The sequence below is a fragment of the Panthera pardus genome, unplaced genomic scaffold (assembly GCF_024362965.1).
Source record: "Panthera pardus isolate Hobbes unplaced genomic scaffold, ASM2436296v1 HiC_scaffold_26, whole genome shotgun sequence".
NCBI lineage: Eukaryota > Metazoa > Chordata > Mammalia > Carnivora > Felidae > Panthera > Panthera pardus.
Genome location: NW_026526832.1, coordinates 38,656,564 through 38,673,576, shown reverse-complemented (window position 1 = coordinate 38,673,576; position 17,013 = coordinate 38,656,564). Strand labels below are relative to the sequence as shown.

General features: G+C 44.8%; 1 protein-coding gene across 4 annotated transcripts in view; it reads left to right on the top strand.

The window, feature by feature from the left end:
* Nucleotides 1-2,080, top strand: part of DCDC2C (doublecortin domain containing 2C) — an 85,180-nt gene extending 83,100 nt beyond the window's left edge. For 2 of the 4 annotated variants that reach the window (XM_053891190.1, XM_019452962.2), the window contains one exon: nucleotides 1,592-2,080. In XM_053891190.1, coding sequence (XP_053747165.1) covers nucleotides 1,592-1,908 — 317 coding nt within the window. In that variant the 3' untranslated portion in view covers nucleotides 1,909-2,080. The remainder of the gene's footprint in view (nucleotides 1-1,591) is intronic. The other 2 variants (XM_053891192.1, XM_053891191.1) reach the window with 1 other exon arrangement.
* Nucleotides 2,081-17,013: the final 14,933 nt, after the last annotated feature.

Here is a 17,013-nt window from a genome sequence, read left to right as displayed (position 1 = left end):
TGAGGGTCTGGGGCTTCATGTGTCAGAGCAGGTGGGTGACATCATCGCATTGATGTTTAAGATAATGATGTGGCCATCAGGGGAGAAGGGCAAGGTGACAGTGTTACCTTCATTCACAATATTCTGTGGTGGAGGCCCGGACGGGACTGGGCCGCAGGGAAGGGACAGCGTCCTGGGAGGTGACGGAGGCCTGGAGGGGACTGGGCCGCAGGGAAGGTACAGCGTCCTGGGAGGTGACGGAGGCCTGGATGGAACTGGGCCGCAGGGAAGGGACAGCATTCCGGGAGGTGACGGGGGCCCAGATGGGACTGGGCCGCAGGGAAGGGACAGCGTCCCGGGAGGTGACGGGGGCCCGGACTGCAGAGAAGGGACAGCGTCCCGGGAGGTGACAGAGGCCTGGACGGGACTGGGCCGCAGGGAAGGGACAGCATTCCGGGAGGTGACGGGGGCCCGGACGGGACCGGGCCACAGGGAAGGGACAGCGTCCCGGGAGGTGACGGGGGCCCGGACGGGACTGGGCCGCAGGGAAGGGACAGCGTCCCGGGAGGTGACGGGGGCCCGGACGGGACCGGGCCACAGGGAAAGGACAGCATTCCGGGAGGTGACGGGGGCCCGGATCGCAGAGAAGGGACAGCATCCCAGGAGGTGACGGAGGCCCGGACGGAACTGGGCCACAGGGAAGGGACAGCGTCCCGGGAGGTGACGGGGGCCCAGACGGGACTGGGCCGCAGGGAAGGGACTTTGCAGGAAGATTTGTGAATTTGACCATATTGACCAAACTTGGCCACAGGTTGGATATGAGGGGCAAGGGTGAAGTTGGAGGTTCTGGGCTGGGGCCTGGGTCTTGCTTCCGTGAAGGAGAGAAAGAACAGGTTTTGGGGGAAGGCAACAGGTAAGCACGTCTGCTGACACTCCTGCCTTCTCGGAGGTTCCGGGAGGCCTCTCGCTGAAGACGCCATTCCGCAGGTACAGCAGTGGTGTTTGCAGTGTGCAGGAGCAGCGTTGATTCCCTGTGCCCAATGGCACGTTTCGCCGTAGGAACAGATGGTACCATCACCGACGAATATGGTTTGGCAAGTGACAGATTCCCAAGTACCTCATAATCTTCCTGCTTCCATAGGTTGTTTTCATGTGTTGCTGCCTCTTCTGGAGAAAGACAGTGGTTTTGGATTCTCCTGGACTCTGATTCGTCCTTTCTGATTTTACTAAAAGTGCCTTTTTTATGTTAGTGAAAACACAAGAGTCTTTCCTGTGGTTTATCAATTTTTAAACAACTGGTGGATTACATCTATTTAATTAATATTAGCACATCATTTATACTGGCTTCTCTTGACCTTCTCCGATTCTAGCACATCCTACCTATTTTATGCTTATTTAAGATTCTATTTCCAAGTGAGAATAAAAGTGATAATGTACGTAAAGCACCTTGGACGTGTAATAGCCCATGTGAGAATTATTTTTATTAATATTATCACTATCGATATGAAATTGATGATGTAGTAGCTATGTTTGTTATTTTATGATTTATTTCACTTGATTTAGATGGCTACTACGTTTATTGGTGATTTTGTTTTATTTTTGTTTACTGGAGAAAAAGAACCATATGACCTTCTAGAGGGAAAAAACACACCTGTACTACGAGAAACCCCAGTGAAAATAGAAGACCAAAGACAACCACCAACGGGACAGCGATCACGAGAAGAATCATCATCAGGACGATCAGAAGAAAAGCCTGAAGAACAAGAATTGCTCGAACAGCCATCCTGGGGGCAGCCATCCCAAGAACAGACACCCGACACACGAGAACCATCTGAACAGTCATCCTTGACACAATCATCCCAAGAACAGATACCCGACAAACGAGAAGCATCGTACCTGAACAGCCATCGTTGGGGCAAAAATAGATGACGCACGGAGGAAAAACTGAACAAATGCCATGAAAACAACTTATCAGCCATGTTGTAAAGAATAACAGTCAGAAGCTAGAAAGGATCGTATGGCAAATGAAAAGAAAATTAGACATTTATTTCACGGTATGCTAAAGAGGTATGCTAGTACAATATTAAAATTGTGCATTTCATATTTTGGTGGTCAAAGTTTAAAAAAACGATTAAGACTAAATTCATCTGTAGTTCCTTCCCCTGTTCCCTGAATTTTAGTAAAACTGGGAGGGAGGGAAGTGATTAGTGAGATGTAATGTGTCTCACCACCTGGCTCACACCTTCATTTCTTAGAGCATCGGTCCATATCTAGTATTCCGGGTGACTCAGTTGCCCTGAAAATGACACATATTTATTTACACAGTTATCTATGGTTAATTTTTTTCTGTTTAACAGTGAATTAGGGTATCGTATAATAATTGCACATATATATACACGCACAAACATATACATCACACACACACAAATGCTTTATATGGCAGAAATTGATAGTAGAACCCATGGAATGGTAAATTTTTGGTGATTAAGAGAATGGGTTCTCAAGTCAGATAATACAAGTTTGGCCTCTCCACTCATTAAGTGTGTGAACTATGTCTGTGCCTCAGTTTACTCCTCCATAAATTGAGGCTAATTATAATACCGAATTCATAAGTTTTTGGGATATTTTAAAGCAATAACACTTATTTTTAAGGTTTATTTATTTTGGGGGGGGGTAGGGGCAGAGAGGGGGAGAGAGTGCACGCAAGCAGGGGAGGGGCAGGGAGAAGGGGAGAGAGAGAAGCCCAAGCAGGCTCCACGCTATTAGCTCGGAGCCTGATGTGGGGCTCGATCCCACGAACTGTGAGATCATGACCTGAGCCAAAATCAAGAGTTAGACGCCCAATTGACTGAGCCACCCAGGTGCCCCTAAAGCAATAATACTTATTCTAAGGTACTTAGAACAATGCTGGACACACTAAAATATGTTATTACTGTTATTTCATTTTGGTTGTTTTTCTGTTTGTTATTTTATTTCCTTAATGTTTATTTTTGAGACAGAGGGAGACAGAGTGTGAGTGGGGGAGGGGCAGAGAGAGAGGGAGACACAGAATCCAAAACAGCTCCAGGCTCTGAGCCATCAGCACAGAGCCCGATGCGGGGCTTGAATCCAGGAACCGTGAGATCATGACCCGAGCCGAAGTCGGACGCTCAACCGACCAAGCCATCCAGGCGCCCCTCTGTTTGTTATTAAGTGAGAGAAGACAAGCAGATCATTCCGCTCAGGTTCTCTGCTAAGATCATTATTGTATTTGAGCTTCTTACCTGCCAGAACCAACATGGAAGCAAGGATTTTCAGACTGTCAGGGTCCAGGTAGAAATCAAACCTGTGCTGCACCGCTGGTTAGTTACAGAGTGCTGACGTGTGGAAGGAGAAAGGAAAGCCGTTGTGTCGCCATCATTATGGATTTTTTGGTTTGTTGTCGGACTTGACTGTAGCATTTACGACTCCTTAAGGAGGGAATTGGGGTCAAATGGAAACCATCTCCGTCTCATCTTTAGCTTTTTTTGGCTAACGAGTTTCTGGTGGAGAGCCCGTGGGTGTTGATGTCGCTCCATGCGTCGTCCCCGTTTTGGTGCTTGAGAAAGAACGTTACAACAGCATTCTCTGCTCCTTTTTGCCTGGGGTCTCTGTCCGCTGTCCTGGTGTATGTCGTCGCGTGAAGAGGGTGCAGTGGTTGAGAACCGCCGGTCTGGTCTAGGTGCCACCTGCGTTGACCGTATGCTCTTGAACATTTACGTGTCATTTCCAAGCATGAGCTGTTTTCGGTGAACTGAGAATGTTGGAGCTGCGGGCACCCCCAGAGGTGGTGGAGGGCACAGCAGACGTCGTGGGTCACCATGGGGGTCGGAGGCCGCCAGAGTCCCGTGTGACTGTACCTTTCGGTGGCAGGGGCAGGGCTCAGACTCACGTGTTTCTTTCCTTTCTTCCCCCCCCAAATTTAGTTCTAAATCCACTGTAATACTCAACCTTATTGAGTAAGTGTGTGAAGCACATGAAACGAGGCTCTCTGAAATTCCTAGTACTATCCTGGCATAATATGGATTCATTTTATTTTCGCGGATACGTGGATACTGCTTCATCCAATGATGTTCATATTTTGGGCCTAGTTTTAGGGGAGGACCTCCCCCAGGGGGGTCCTTCGGAGAGTTGTTCAGTATTAAAATCGAACGAGAATGCAGACCCAAACAATACCATGGTGTCTTAGTACATGTGAAGACGTGGGGCCGAGGCTGGAATGGGAGATGATGGATGAAGGGTTATTTTATTTTATAGTATTTTATTTATTTTATTTTTAATTTTAATTCCAGTGCAGTCAACATACAGTGCTGTATTAGTTTCAGGGGTACGAAATAGTGATTCAACACTTCCGTGCCTTACTCAGTGCTCATCCTGAGATGCGTTCTCTTCCTCCCCGTCACTTGTTTCCCCAACCCCCTGCCCCACCGGTGACCATGGGTGTGTTCTCTAGAGTTCAGAGTCTGTGTCTTGGTTTGTCTCTTTCTTCCCCCTTTTTGTTCATTTATTTTGTTTCTTAAATTCCACTTATGAGTGAAATCATGTGATATGTGTCTTTTTCTGACTGGCTTATTTCACTTAGCATTATACCCTCTAGATTTACCCATGTTGTTGCAGATGGCAAAATTTCATTTTATGTATTTATTTGTGTATTTATTTTTTACTTTATTTAATTTTATTTTTTAAAAAATATTTATTATTGAGAGACAGAGAGACACAGAGTGTGAGCAGAGGAGGGGTAGAGAGAGGAGAAGACACAGAATCTGAAGCAGGCTCCAGACTCCGAGCTGTCAGCACAGAGCCCGATGTGGGGTTCGAACTCACAAACTGTGAGATCATGACCTGAGCCAGAGTCGGTCGCCTAACCAACTGAGCCACCCAGGTGCGCCCCCCCTTTTTTTTTTTTTTTTTTTTACTTTAGAGAGAGAGAGTGTGAGTGTGGGAGAGGGGCAGAGGGAGAGAGAAAGAGAATCTCAAGCAGACCCCATGTCCAGGCAGAGCCTGATGCGAGGCTTGATCTCACGATTGTGAGATCATGACTTGAGTTGAAATCAAGAGTCGGATGCTCAACCAACTGAGCCCCCCAGCTGCCCCAAGATCTCCTTCGTATGGTTGAGTAACTTCTTCTTTATCCATCCATCAGTCAATGGACACTTAGACTGTTTCCATATCTTGGCTGTTGTAAATCATGCTGCTATGAACATCAGGGTATGTGTATCCCTTCAAATTAGTGTTCTTGCATTCTTTGGGAAATACCCAGTAGTGCCATTGTTGGATCATAGGTAGCTCACTTTTAACTTTTTGAGGAGCCTCCATACTGTTTTCCACAGGGGCTGCACCAGTCTGCATTCCCACCAACAGTGCATGAGCGTTCCTGTTCCTCCACACCCTCGCCAGCGTCTGTTGTTTCTTGTGTTGTTGATTCCGGTCATTCTGACAGGCCTCAGTGAGGTGATATCTCATTGCAGTTTTGATTTGCCTTTCAGGAGAGGGCTGCTTTACATCAACAGCTGGACTAATGAGATATGAGATGACCAGTGAAATAATTTCAAAATAAATTTTCAAGGCTGTTTCTGTAGCCGTACCTGCCTGGGAGCAAACTGCTGTCTGGATGCTCTGGGATATTTTCTTTTCTTTTCTTTTTTTTTAATATATGAAATTTATTGTCAGATTGGTTTCCATACGACACCCAGTGCTCATCCCAAAAGATGCCCTCTTCGATACCCATCACCCACCACCCCCCTCCCACCCCCCATCAGCCCTCAGTTTGTTCTCATTTTTTAAGAGTTTCTTATCATTTGGCTCTCTCCCACTCGAACCTCTTTTTTTTTTTTCCTTCTCTCCCCCCATGGGTTTCTGTTAAGTTTCTCAGGATCCACATAAGAGTGAAACCATATGGTATCTGTCTTTGTCTGTATGGCTCATTTCACTTAGCATAACACTGTCCAGTTCCATCCACGTTGCTACAAAGGGCCATATTTCATTCTTTCTCATTGCCACATAGTACTCCATTGTGTATATAAACCACAATTTCTTTATCCATTCATCAGTTGATGGACATTTAGGCTCTTTCCATACTTTGGCTATGGTTGAAAGTGCTGCTATAAACATTGGGGTGCAAGTGCCCCTCTGCATCGGCACTCCTGTATCCCTTGGGTAAATTCCTAGCAGTGCTACTGCTGGGTCATAGGGTAGGTCTATTTTTAATTTTTTGAAGAACCTGCACACTGTTTTCCAGAGCAGCTGCACCAGTTTGCATTCCCACCAACAGTGCAAGAGTGTCTCTGGGATATTTTCATGCAATACTGTAGATTCTCAACATGCCACAGGCTGCCATCTAGAAAAGCACCCAGAACATGCAGTAAAATGATAACAGTTTTGGGAAGTTCTCTTTTAATCTGTTTTTCATTTTATTTTATTTTATTTTTTTTTTTTCAACGTTTTTTTTTTTTTTTATTTATTTTTGGGACAGAGAGAGACAGAGCATGAACGGGGGAGGGGCAGAGAGAGAGGGAGACACAGAATCGGAAACAGGCTCCAGGCTCCGAGCCATCAGCCCAGAGCCTGACGCGGGGCTCGAACTCACGGTCAGCGAGATCGTGACCTGGCTGAAGTCGGACGCTCAACCGACTGCGCCACCCAGGCGCCCCTCATTTTATTTTTTTTAATCTTTATTTTTGAGAGAGTGAGAGAGACAGAGTGAGAGGAGGGGAGGAGCAGAGAGAGAGGGAGACACAGAATCCGAAGCAGGCTCCAGGCTCTGAGCTGTCAGCACAGAGCCCAACAGGGGGCTCAAACCCACGAACCATCAGATTGTGACCTGAGCTGAAGTTGGACACTTAACTGACTGAGCCACCCAGGTGCCCCATAATCTTTTTTTTTTTTTTTTTTTAATGTGTTTCAGATGGCCTGGGAGTAGAAACCAATAAACTAAAAAAAAATCACTTTTCTATCTACCTGACATCAATATTCCTTCAATCATAGTGTTTCCATCTTGCATATGGACATTTTAACAGTGAGAACACCATGTCTGGGGGAAACAAACCCATGCACGGTGTCTTCTCAAAAGCTAAAGATGAGGGTTTTCCAAAGGATCCCATAGTGTTCTAAGTCCTTTTCTTGGTGGCATTTCTTTTTAGTAAACATTTGAAAGAATGACATGTAGTTCTTCGTAATTAAGCCTCACAAAGATCATTTGGAAAATCGGAGGAATTTGGAATCACCCGTGCGCATAGCCCCTTGTTTGTTTTCCTTGGAATGTGTTTTGGAAGATACTGGTTCATTATTGGAAGGTGTTGTTCTCCCCAAGAGGGATCTAGAACCTCTGCTATATGAAGTTCTAAGTATGAAAATATTTTACCCTCTGAATGATCAGTTCAAAAGGAAAACATGTCCAAGGTTAGCTGGGAAAAGTATTTTCCTAGTTTACTTACGTATTTTCACAAAGACAAAAGCGATAGTCATACAACTAAGTGCAAAGATTTGAGTTTTCTTCAGCAAAGATTTTAATGTTAGCAAAGAGCACTTATCTCTCTTCCGTTTGCATTCTAGTCCTAGTTGAAGAAGCTGTAGGCTGTTTGCCTTTACATCTGGGTGAAAAAAAAAAAAAGAAATAATGTGCTACTTACAAGGCGAAATTTTCACAGGAGAGACTTCAGTGTCATTTGGCGGGCACGGAACACTGTCACGTTCAAACCTGAAAGGTATTTACTGTTACAACTATGGTTAAACTATGACGACCATCGACAATAGACTCAATAGTTTCATCTTATTATATTTTTACCGATGCTTCAAAATGTTTCGGAAATTGGTCTGCATTCAAGTTTTTTTATTTATTTATTTTTTAACGTTTATTTATTTTTGAGACAGAGAGCGACAGAGCATGAACAGGGGAGGGGCAGAGGGAGAGGGAGACACAGAACCTGAAACAGGCTCCAGGCTCTGAGCAGTCGGCACAGAGCCCGACGCGGGGCTCGAACTCACGGACCGCGAGATCGTGACCTGAGCGGAAGTCAGACGCTTAACCGACCAAGCCACCCAGGCGCCCCTCAAGTTTATTTTTATTTAACTTCAAACATCATTTGACTTGTTTCATCAGATGATTGAACATCATTGAACATCATCAAATTGTTCACCTGATGATTGAACATCATCAGATTGTTCAAAACTCATACTGCCCTTTGAAAACAGCCAGACTTTATGTACTGTACGGGCCCATTTTCAGAATTTTCAAAGAATTCTCATCGTTTGTAATTCCATTTTCATACGTTCTAAATCAAACTAGTCTTTTATAAAAAGTTGAATACGAACTTTTTTTTCCCCCTGTAGAGTAATTTTCTTTGTTGGAGTTTCTCGGGGTCGCTGTGTCGATTCTCAAAACCACAGGTTGAAATCTGTCCCCGGAGCACACCTAGGGGGCTTAGGGTCTCTCGCGCTTGGAAACGTACGAAGACTTTCAGGGATGTTTCTGCAAATTTAAAATGTATTAAAACCCATTTGCTTCTCTGCTAATTAGGTAATACTATCTGTTTCTGTGTTTGTTCAGAGAAAGTAGGGCAGATTTGGGCTCTGTTTTCTGTATTCCTTTTCTAGTCTGCCTAAGAAACACTGACCAACCAAACCTACAGGCAACTAGCTTTCTTCAGAGCTGCAGAAATACCAACAGAAACATTAACACACATTTCCACCCCACCCCCCACCCCCCGCCTTCCACCCAAGCATCTTGTCTGTTGTTTTCTTCAATTTAACGACTGTCTCTGCAAAATGTATCGACCTAAAAGACCCACTACCACCATTTCACTGGCGGATCTCCTCAGAGTGGTTGAGACTCCACATGGGACCCGCGGTTGGTGAGTCATAACCCATGTCGGCTCTTGGGGTTGATGCTTCGGCATTAGGAATATTTTGCACGTTTTTTCCTTTGAATCATTTCTCTTCTATTGGTGTTTCTTTTCGTGGAGGGACAGTTTAAAACGTGGGGGATCTCATTACCACGCTGAGCCCCTGCCACCATCAAAAAGATTTCCTCCAGAATGAAGCTACGAATTGCCAATTTCCCGTTATGATCATATCTGGAATGTGTGACCCTCCTCCTTTAAGTTGCTTGATCTGTTTGCCAAATACATTTGATTGGGTTTACCTATGGAGTGGCTAGAAATGGAGTAAAACAGAAAGCTATGTTGATAAAAATTAGACTCTTTCGTAATGATTTGATGAATTATCCCTCCATGTTATCGCCCACCAGGAAGCTATGTACATGTAATTGCATCTTCAAGAATCAGTTTGATCACTAAATTAATTAGACAAGGTTGGTGAAATCTATGGACTCCTGTTTCTTGTGATTATGTTTATAATGATGCGCAGTTCATTTTTCCTGTATGTCCACTTTTTGAAAATATGGAGCATCAAAGTTCTAATTGGTAAGAGCCTCTGTGATGCCTTGTGGAATAGTTCTGTATGTTTCATAAGAGAAAAATGACGAGCAAGACCCGTCAAAGCCCCACGCTGACAGAATTTCTATTCCAGTAGGAGAAAGAGGTTAGTTGAGTCATAGGAGCGCTGCAGTCCAGTCCTGATTTAGCTCAGTCCCTAATTGGATTAAAATACCACCCCCACTAAAAGTCTAGCAGAAAGGGGAAGTCCTCCCTGGGGAAATAACATGGTCCTAAATGCCCAATGCCCTGCATTCAAGAAAAGATGATCAGGTGTGAAGAGACACGGGATTATATCACTGAGAATCAAGAGAATTAACAGGAAAAGCACAGGGGATGTAGTGATCTCACACTACTCTGCTGGTGTCGGCAGAAAAGAACTTTAAAATAACAATAATCGGCATGTTCAGGGACATAGAAGGAAAAGAACAGAGACTTTTACCAAAGAGGTGGAATCTACAAAAAGGGATCGAAAGGAAATTTTGGAACAGACCACGTGACACAGGAATGGAGATAACTTATCAAATACAGCAGAAAACAGGATTAGGAAACTGATAAACCGATCCAGAGAAAATACACTGAGGCACGCAGAGAGAAAATAATAGAAAACACATAAACGACTCTAAGAGATCTGCATGATCTCGTGAAAAGGTTTAATATAAGTGAAATTGGAGTCTCAGAAGGAGAGGACAGAGGGCCTGTGAGAGAAGAAGAAATGGAACTTTGGGAGAAGCAATCCTATTAATGGCAGCAGGGAGATGGGGGGGGCGGGTCCAGGGAAGTTTTTAATTTCCTTTCCCTTCTTGTTCCTTTGCTTTTCTTCTTTCCTTTCTCTTTCTCTCTCTCTTCTCTCCTTCTCCTCTCCTCTCCTCCCCTCCCCTCCCCTCCCCCTCCCCCTCTCCCTCTCCCTTTCCCCCTTTTCTTTCTTCCGCTTTCTTTCATATGATTGATGCTCAAAATGTTGCAGGCCATTATTAGGATGATTCCATAGAAAGAGTGCAACGGGCCAATTTTAAGAAAGCCATAGGGACAGAAGGCAAGAGCACGTGGAGGGAGGGCTATTTGGATACTTGGCAGGAGGGAGTGGGAGAGTGATATAGATGTGGCCACAGTTGTAGGTTTGCTGCTGGGAATCTCAGGTTGCTTTAATAGGTTTTAATGAAATATGCATTGGAGTCAGTGATGGAGAGTCAAGGGGGGATAAAAGAAATTGTAAGAGAGAGCAAAAGGATAAAATACACTTACTAGGAAAAGGGGCAGTGATATGTACCAAGTTCAAGGATGGGTCTTGAGATTAAAAAAGAAGCAGAGAAGAGAAAGTAAGGATGGGAGGTTCCTTCACCTGGAAGACGAGAGGGTTTTTTTGGACAAAGTTTGTAATCTTAGAAGATAGCTCCGAGAAGGTGTGATGCTTTCAGACCTTGAGGGATACTTTGATACAGGAGGCCAGGCTAGAGGGTTCTAAAACTGTTCTTAAAAGACAAGCCTGGGGGGAGAAAAGACAAAACCAGGAAAAGGAGTATTCGTTGCTATCATGTCAGGAAGAATTGTGGGAGCCTAAAGAAATCTAACACAGAGGGGGAGAGATGAAGTTTAAGAGGGTGCAATGGAATTATTTTCTTAAAGGGAGCCTAGGGTCATGAACCTTGAGACAGGAAACCCATTAAAGGTGCCGGTGGGGATTCAGTAATCCGTGCGATTGGACAACTGTCCCCTAAGGACTCAGGACTGAGAAGGCAAGAGAGAGTACTTCTAGCACAATCACATGAATGCAGATGCTACAGTATTTCGGGCAGGGGCCAGGTCTAAACTGCGTGGGTAGTTTACAGAGTCGGGTCTATACGGGCAGGTACAGAGCCCCTTCTAGAACGGGGGCTTCTAGAGGACTAGCAGGTGAAGTTGAATCTGGTTACATGTAGACTCGGGAGCGAATAGTCCTGGTGGAATTTTACACCATAGAGAACTGAGAAGGCACAACGCTTGTATGAATAATAAATGCTTTGACAACATTAACATTTACCAATTTTGTACTATTCACTGTGGGAATTCCCTCAAGGCCAAAATTGTGGAAGAATGCCAGAAAACAAATCTCTGGGTTGGGAAAAAAAGGGTGCAAAGAAATCCTGCTGGTGTGACAGGAGTCAGAACCTAATGGGGCAACAAGGAAAAGTGAGAACATAAGCAGAAGAGGAGAGTTTGCAAACTTCTGCTGAGCCTTCTTGAACTTGGTAGTGGAAACCAGAAGAAAAAGGAACAACGAGAGGTTATTTCTTCTTTACAGAAAAAGGTAATAGCCAAGGAAACAATTTTAGCCACCGTGGAGGTAGCTAGCCCAGGCAAGTTACTCAAGGCTGGGATTGTGACTGGCTTCCCCTGACAAAGTTGTGGGAAGGGCACACATCGTCCCAAGGATCACTGTTGAGGGGCTGGGGTTCTTTTTGTCCCAGTAATGGCTGTTCTGGTGACTGCTGTCCCAGTGGTGATTCTCTCTGGGCTTCTCTCTGTAGGTCTTAGCAGTACAGGTGATCGGTTGTACTGTGGGTCGCTTGTATATGAGGAGTCGCTTTTTAAAAAATACTGTTTTTAAGATTCTGTCTTTGCCTTTGGCTTCAGGTAGTTTGATTATGAGGTGTGTGGCTGCAGATCTGTGAGTTGATCTGACTCGGAATTTGTTGAGTTTAGTGTTCAGCTGCTGATTGGACAGAGTTTCTTAAACACCTTGCCCCAGAAAGTCTCCAACCTTTCCTGGAGAGCTCTGTGTGTGTGTTGGGGACCCTTCGGTATCCAGCATGGGATGTGCACCTCTTAGGTTGCATGTCTTAGGGTCGGCCAAAGGTGGGACCTTAGGGCCTTCTCAGGTCTTTCCTGGGTACGCACACAGCTCTATGGCCTTGTAGATTCTCAGGAATAGATCAGAACTTCGCAGAGCCCCCTGTTGATATCTGATTCCCTAGCTTTTCCTTTAAACTAACACTTAAAAAGTTAGAATTGTTTGGTCAGCCCTAACCAATGTGCCCCTTCAAGCAGCTGTGATATTAAACAGTTGCCACTGATTGTTTTTCAGAAGCGTCCCAGGGAGACAGGGCTGTTTGTACAGAGAGAGCTCTGAGCCACCAGGTCGAAGAAAAGAGGAGCCCCAGGGGTGCCTGGGTGGCTCAGTCGGTTAAGTGTCCGCCTTTGGCTCAGATCATGATCTCACAGTCTGTGCGTTCGAGCCCCATTCTGCGCTGACAGCTCGGAGCCTGGAGCCTGCTTCGGATTCTGTGTCTCCCTCTCTCTCTGCCCCTCCCCTGCTCATGTTCTGTCTCTCTCTCAAAAATAAATAAACATTAAAAAAAAGAGAGAGAGAGAGAAGCCCTGAGAATGGAGATTTTCACATTGCTGCCAGACAGCAGATACCTGGGTGTGAACCTCTGGTGAGGCTTAAAACCATTCTGCCTTCTCCAGTGGCCGCTAACCTGCAACTTTTCACAGCTTCTGCGGTTAGGAGGCTGTTCGTTTTCATGGCTGTTGTTAAGCTGGGAAGAGGGAGACTGAAGTAGGTTTGCTGTTCTCACTGAGATTCAGTTCTCTGTCTTGACTCCATGCTCCCTGATAGCTGCGACATTTTGGTTAATTTCATCAGTTCCGGAAAAGTCAATTTGGACACTGTTTGGTAGTGTTTTCCTTGCTTGTATAGAGGGGTGGTCTTTGGATGGCCCTCACTCTGCCATCTCGGAAGTGCTTCTCGCATGCATTCTTGACATGCGAGTACCAGGACTGCAGGTTCCCCCACTTCTGCACCTGCTGTATTTTCTTAATTCTGTTCTCCCTTGGTTCGTGTCAGTACAGAGACGCACATCAGCGAGCCAGCTGCCCACATGGGCTCCCAGCTGGGGAATGGCACGTCAGGTTGTCTGTCTTGCAAGCCCTCAATTTTTGTGATCGGTAGGTATGGCACCCTCCTTCATTTGACCTTGGGCGGATGTGGGAGGAAGCACTTGTCTCCCTCCACTTGAAGGGAAGGAGGGGAGGAAAAGCGGAAGCATTGTCCGTTGAGCCGATGATTGGGATGATCATATCATCTATTATCTGAACTGGGATATTTTTAATAGCAAAAAGTACTCAAGATAATGTAGTATATGTATGTGTGAGTAAAGAGGAAGGGAGAGAGAGAGAGGAAGGAGGATAGGGAGGAGGGAGAAGGAGAGACACACATGCGTAGAAAGACACATACTCACAGGGATGCACACAAAGAGAGATAGATACACAGATACACACACAAAGAAAGAGAGAAACATGCAGGCACATACACAGACAGAGGGAGAGAGAGAGGAAAAGAGATTTATTGACTCCAAATTAATTTTATCATATTGGTACATCTGAAAATAGTTCTATTAGAAAAGCTGTTTTTTTTTTTAATGTTTTTATTTAGTTTTGAGAGACACAGAGGCAGAATGCGAGTGGGTTAGGGGCAGAGAGAGAGAGGGAGACACAGAATCCGAAGCAGGTTCTGGCTCTGATTGTCAGCACAGACCCCGATGCAGGGCTCGAACTCACGGACCGTGAGATCATGACCCGAGCTGAAGTTGGATCCTCAACCGACTGAGCACCCAGGTGCCCCTAGAAAAGCTGTTTTTAAAACAACTTTTTAAAATAAAATAAACGGATATCTATGTGCATTAAAATAAAACAAATGGAGATTTTTGATACTGATTATCTGAACTTAAAGCAAAATAACTATTCTTGGTACATATTCATATGTGTTAATTGCATCCTAAAATTATCTGTATCTAATACCATGTCCTTGGTGTTTTCCCAAAAATGCATGTTTTAATATAGTCTACTTAATTTTAATTTTTCATAAAATTTCCAGCAGTCGTCTCCAAAGTAATACTTTGTGGTTAGTAACTTAGAAATTCTGACACCTTCACTTGACTCTTTTCTATTCACTTTCAGATTTTAACCGAGAAAATTCTCAGAGGTGCTGAGGAAACTGCTGAGCTCAGAGCAAATTTTGCGAAATATGGAAAATTCTCAATACTGTTTTTTTTGGTTGTTGTTGATAAACTGGACTCTATTCAAAATTAAACCTTCTACTCATCCAAAGCATTTTTTTTTAATTTGCATCCAAGTTAGTTAGCATATAATGCCATGATGATTTCAGGAGTAGATTCCAGTGGTTCATCCCCCTCCCCCATGTGTAACACCCAGTGCTCATCCGGACAAGTGTCCTCCTTAACGCCCCTTGCCCATTTAGCTCATCCCCCCACTCAAAACCCCTCCAGCAACCCTCAGTTTGTTCTCTAAGAGTCTCTTCTGTTTTGTCCCCCTCCCTGTTTTTGTATTATTTTTGCTTCCCTTTCCTTCTGTTCATTTGTTTTATACCTTAAATTCCTCATATGAGTGAAATCATATGATATTTATCTTTCTCCAACTGTGCAAATGACAAGATTTCATTCTTTTTGGTTGCCGAGTAATACTCCATTGTGTCTATAGACCACATCTTCTTTATCCGTTCGTCCATCGATGGACATTTGGGCTCTTTCCATACTTTGGCCATTGTCGATAGCGCTGCTATAAACATTGTGGGGCAAAAAGGGGGACATGCACCTTTGAAACAGCACATGTGTATCCTTTGGATAAATACCTAGTAGTGCAATTGCTGGATTGTAGGGTAGTTCTATTTTTAACTTTTTGATGAATCTCCGTGCTGTTTTCCAGAGTGGCTGTGCCAGCGTGCATTCCCAAGAACAACGTAAGAGGGTCCCCCTTTATCCATGTCCTGGCAGGTAGCACCTCCCTTCTGAATTTTTTCCCAGATGGGGCTGTGTTTCCAAACCCCTCACTTCCGAGAGCCCTGTGGCTTGGACCCACTATGACCCTCTGGGGGAGGATCTCACCGAGCAATGGCCGGATGCCGCTTGCTTCCGGAACGTTCCTGCAATCACACTGTTGCAGAGGCTCGGAAGTTGTGACTGATTGTCAGCTTGCCCTAGAATAAGTTCATGTGATCTCGTGGCAGCAGTGTTTCAGGGATTGTGGTAAGTCACAACACACAACCCGTGTCAGGTTTCACCACACCCTGGCGTTTTTGTTCCAATACCAGCAATCGTGTTCTCTGGGGTCTGCTGGGAACTTTGCCTGTTGGGAGGCTATCCCGCGTCTACCAAATGCCCTCCTAGCAGGGTAGCAGGGGAGCCAGCTCTCCCCATGTGGCCCACGGATCCCTCGGACCTCGCTGCCAGCACCCGGGGATTCGCCCTTCCCACCTGAGCACTGCCGGGTATTGGGCTGTGGAATTTCTAATGCTACTCTGCCCTGTTTATGGAGTCTTAATGATGTTGAAACCCTCTCCTTTCTCCCTTCTCCCTTTCTTTTCAGGCAACTGTGGGTGCTTCTACTCTTTCTCTTTCTCTCCTGCTACTTTCGGAGGGAGTGCCTTTCCTGCACTACCCCCCCCCCCCCATCTCTGTCCTCTCTCCACAAATACCACTCCCTACCCTCCATGGCTTCTCTCGCCTCCAGCTCACCTCTCCATGCCACGTACCTGCCCAATTCTGTGGCTCAAGTTATGCAGATTGTTGAGTTAATCCTCAGGTCAATTTCCCAGGTGTGCAAAATGGTTTGACACTGATCTAGCTGCATTTCAGGGACGAGAGAAGCAGAGAACGTCCATGCTGCTCTGCCTTCTTGTCAAAAACCTCCATACCGTTTAAAACCTATTGAAATTGTAAAGGTTTCAGGAAAATAGTTTTTGTGGTTATCGTCTCTGTTGCTTCCATTTAGGGCGTCTTTCATTGACAAATATTTTTATAAACGTATCAAAGAAGTTGTTTCTGTCGACGATTCCTGAAATGTTTTGTTAAACTTACATACTGCGAAATCACGAAGCTTCTGAATTTTACCTTACTGTGGTACAACATATAAGTTCGTACAGTTAAAAATATTTCTCTTATCAAACAATTCTTCCTAAAGGTTGAGATATTTTCAAGCAAACTTATAGGATTTCAGAATTAAATCGTGGTCTCCAGTTGGTCTCTCGTCATTCAAAATGTTGGACATTTTCCTTGTTTTTGTAAGGGTAAATTTCAATGAGCTCCTGTTTTCAAGCTTTCCCCCAATAATTGCAGGCTGCCCAGACTTCAAGAGTAGCTTTTGGTCCTTTGGGTTGTATAATCTCATCAAACCTCACAACAGATTTTGAACAAAATACAACGAAAGTTTAGAAGACTTTAAGAAATATTTAATACACTGGGGAACCCTTAGTTTGATTTACAGAGTGGTTCCTCAAAGCGCAAACGTTTCCACAATGGCTGATGACAGGAGGCAGAGAGAGAAGGGCCTCTTGGCACGCGGGAGGTATTTTTTGTTGGACAACATTATCACAAAAGCATTGTAGTTGGCGTGCTCTTTGATATATAAAAATACCAGCTTTGACAATGACAGCTTTGTTCCGGTGGGTAGAATATTGCATATGCAGCACATGACCATTCCAAGTACGTTTCTACTCCATCAGTCCTCAGTGTGGTAAGGATATCACTGAACCACCACACAGTGTTCCACTTCAGTGTGGACTCACGTGATCCCCACAACCCCATAATTT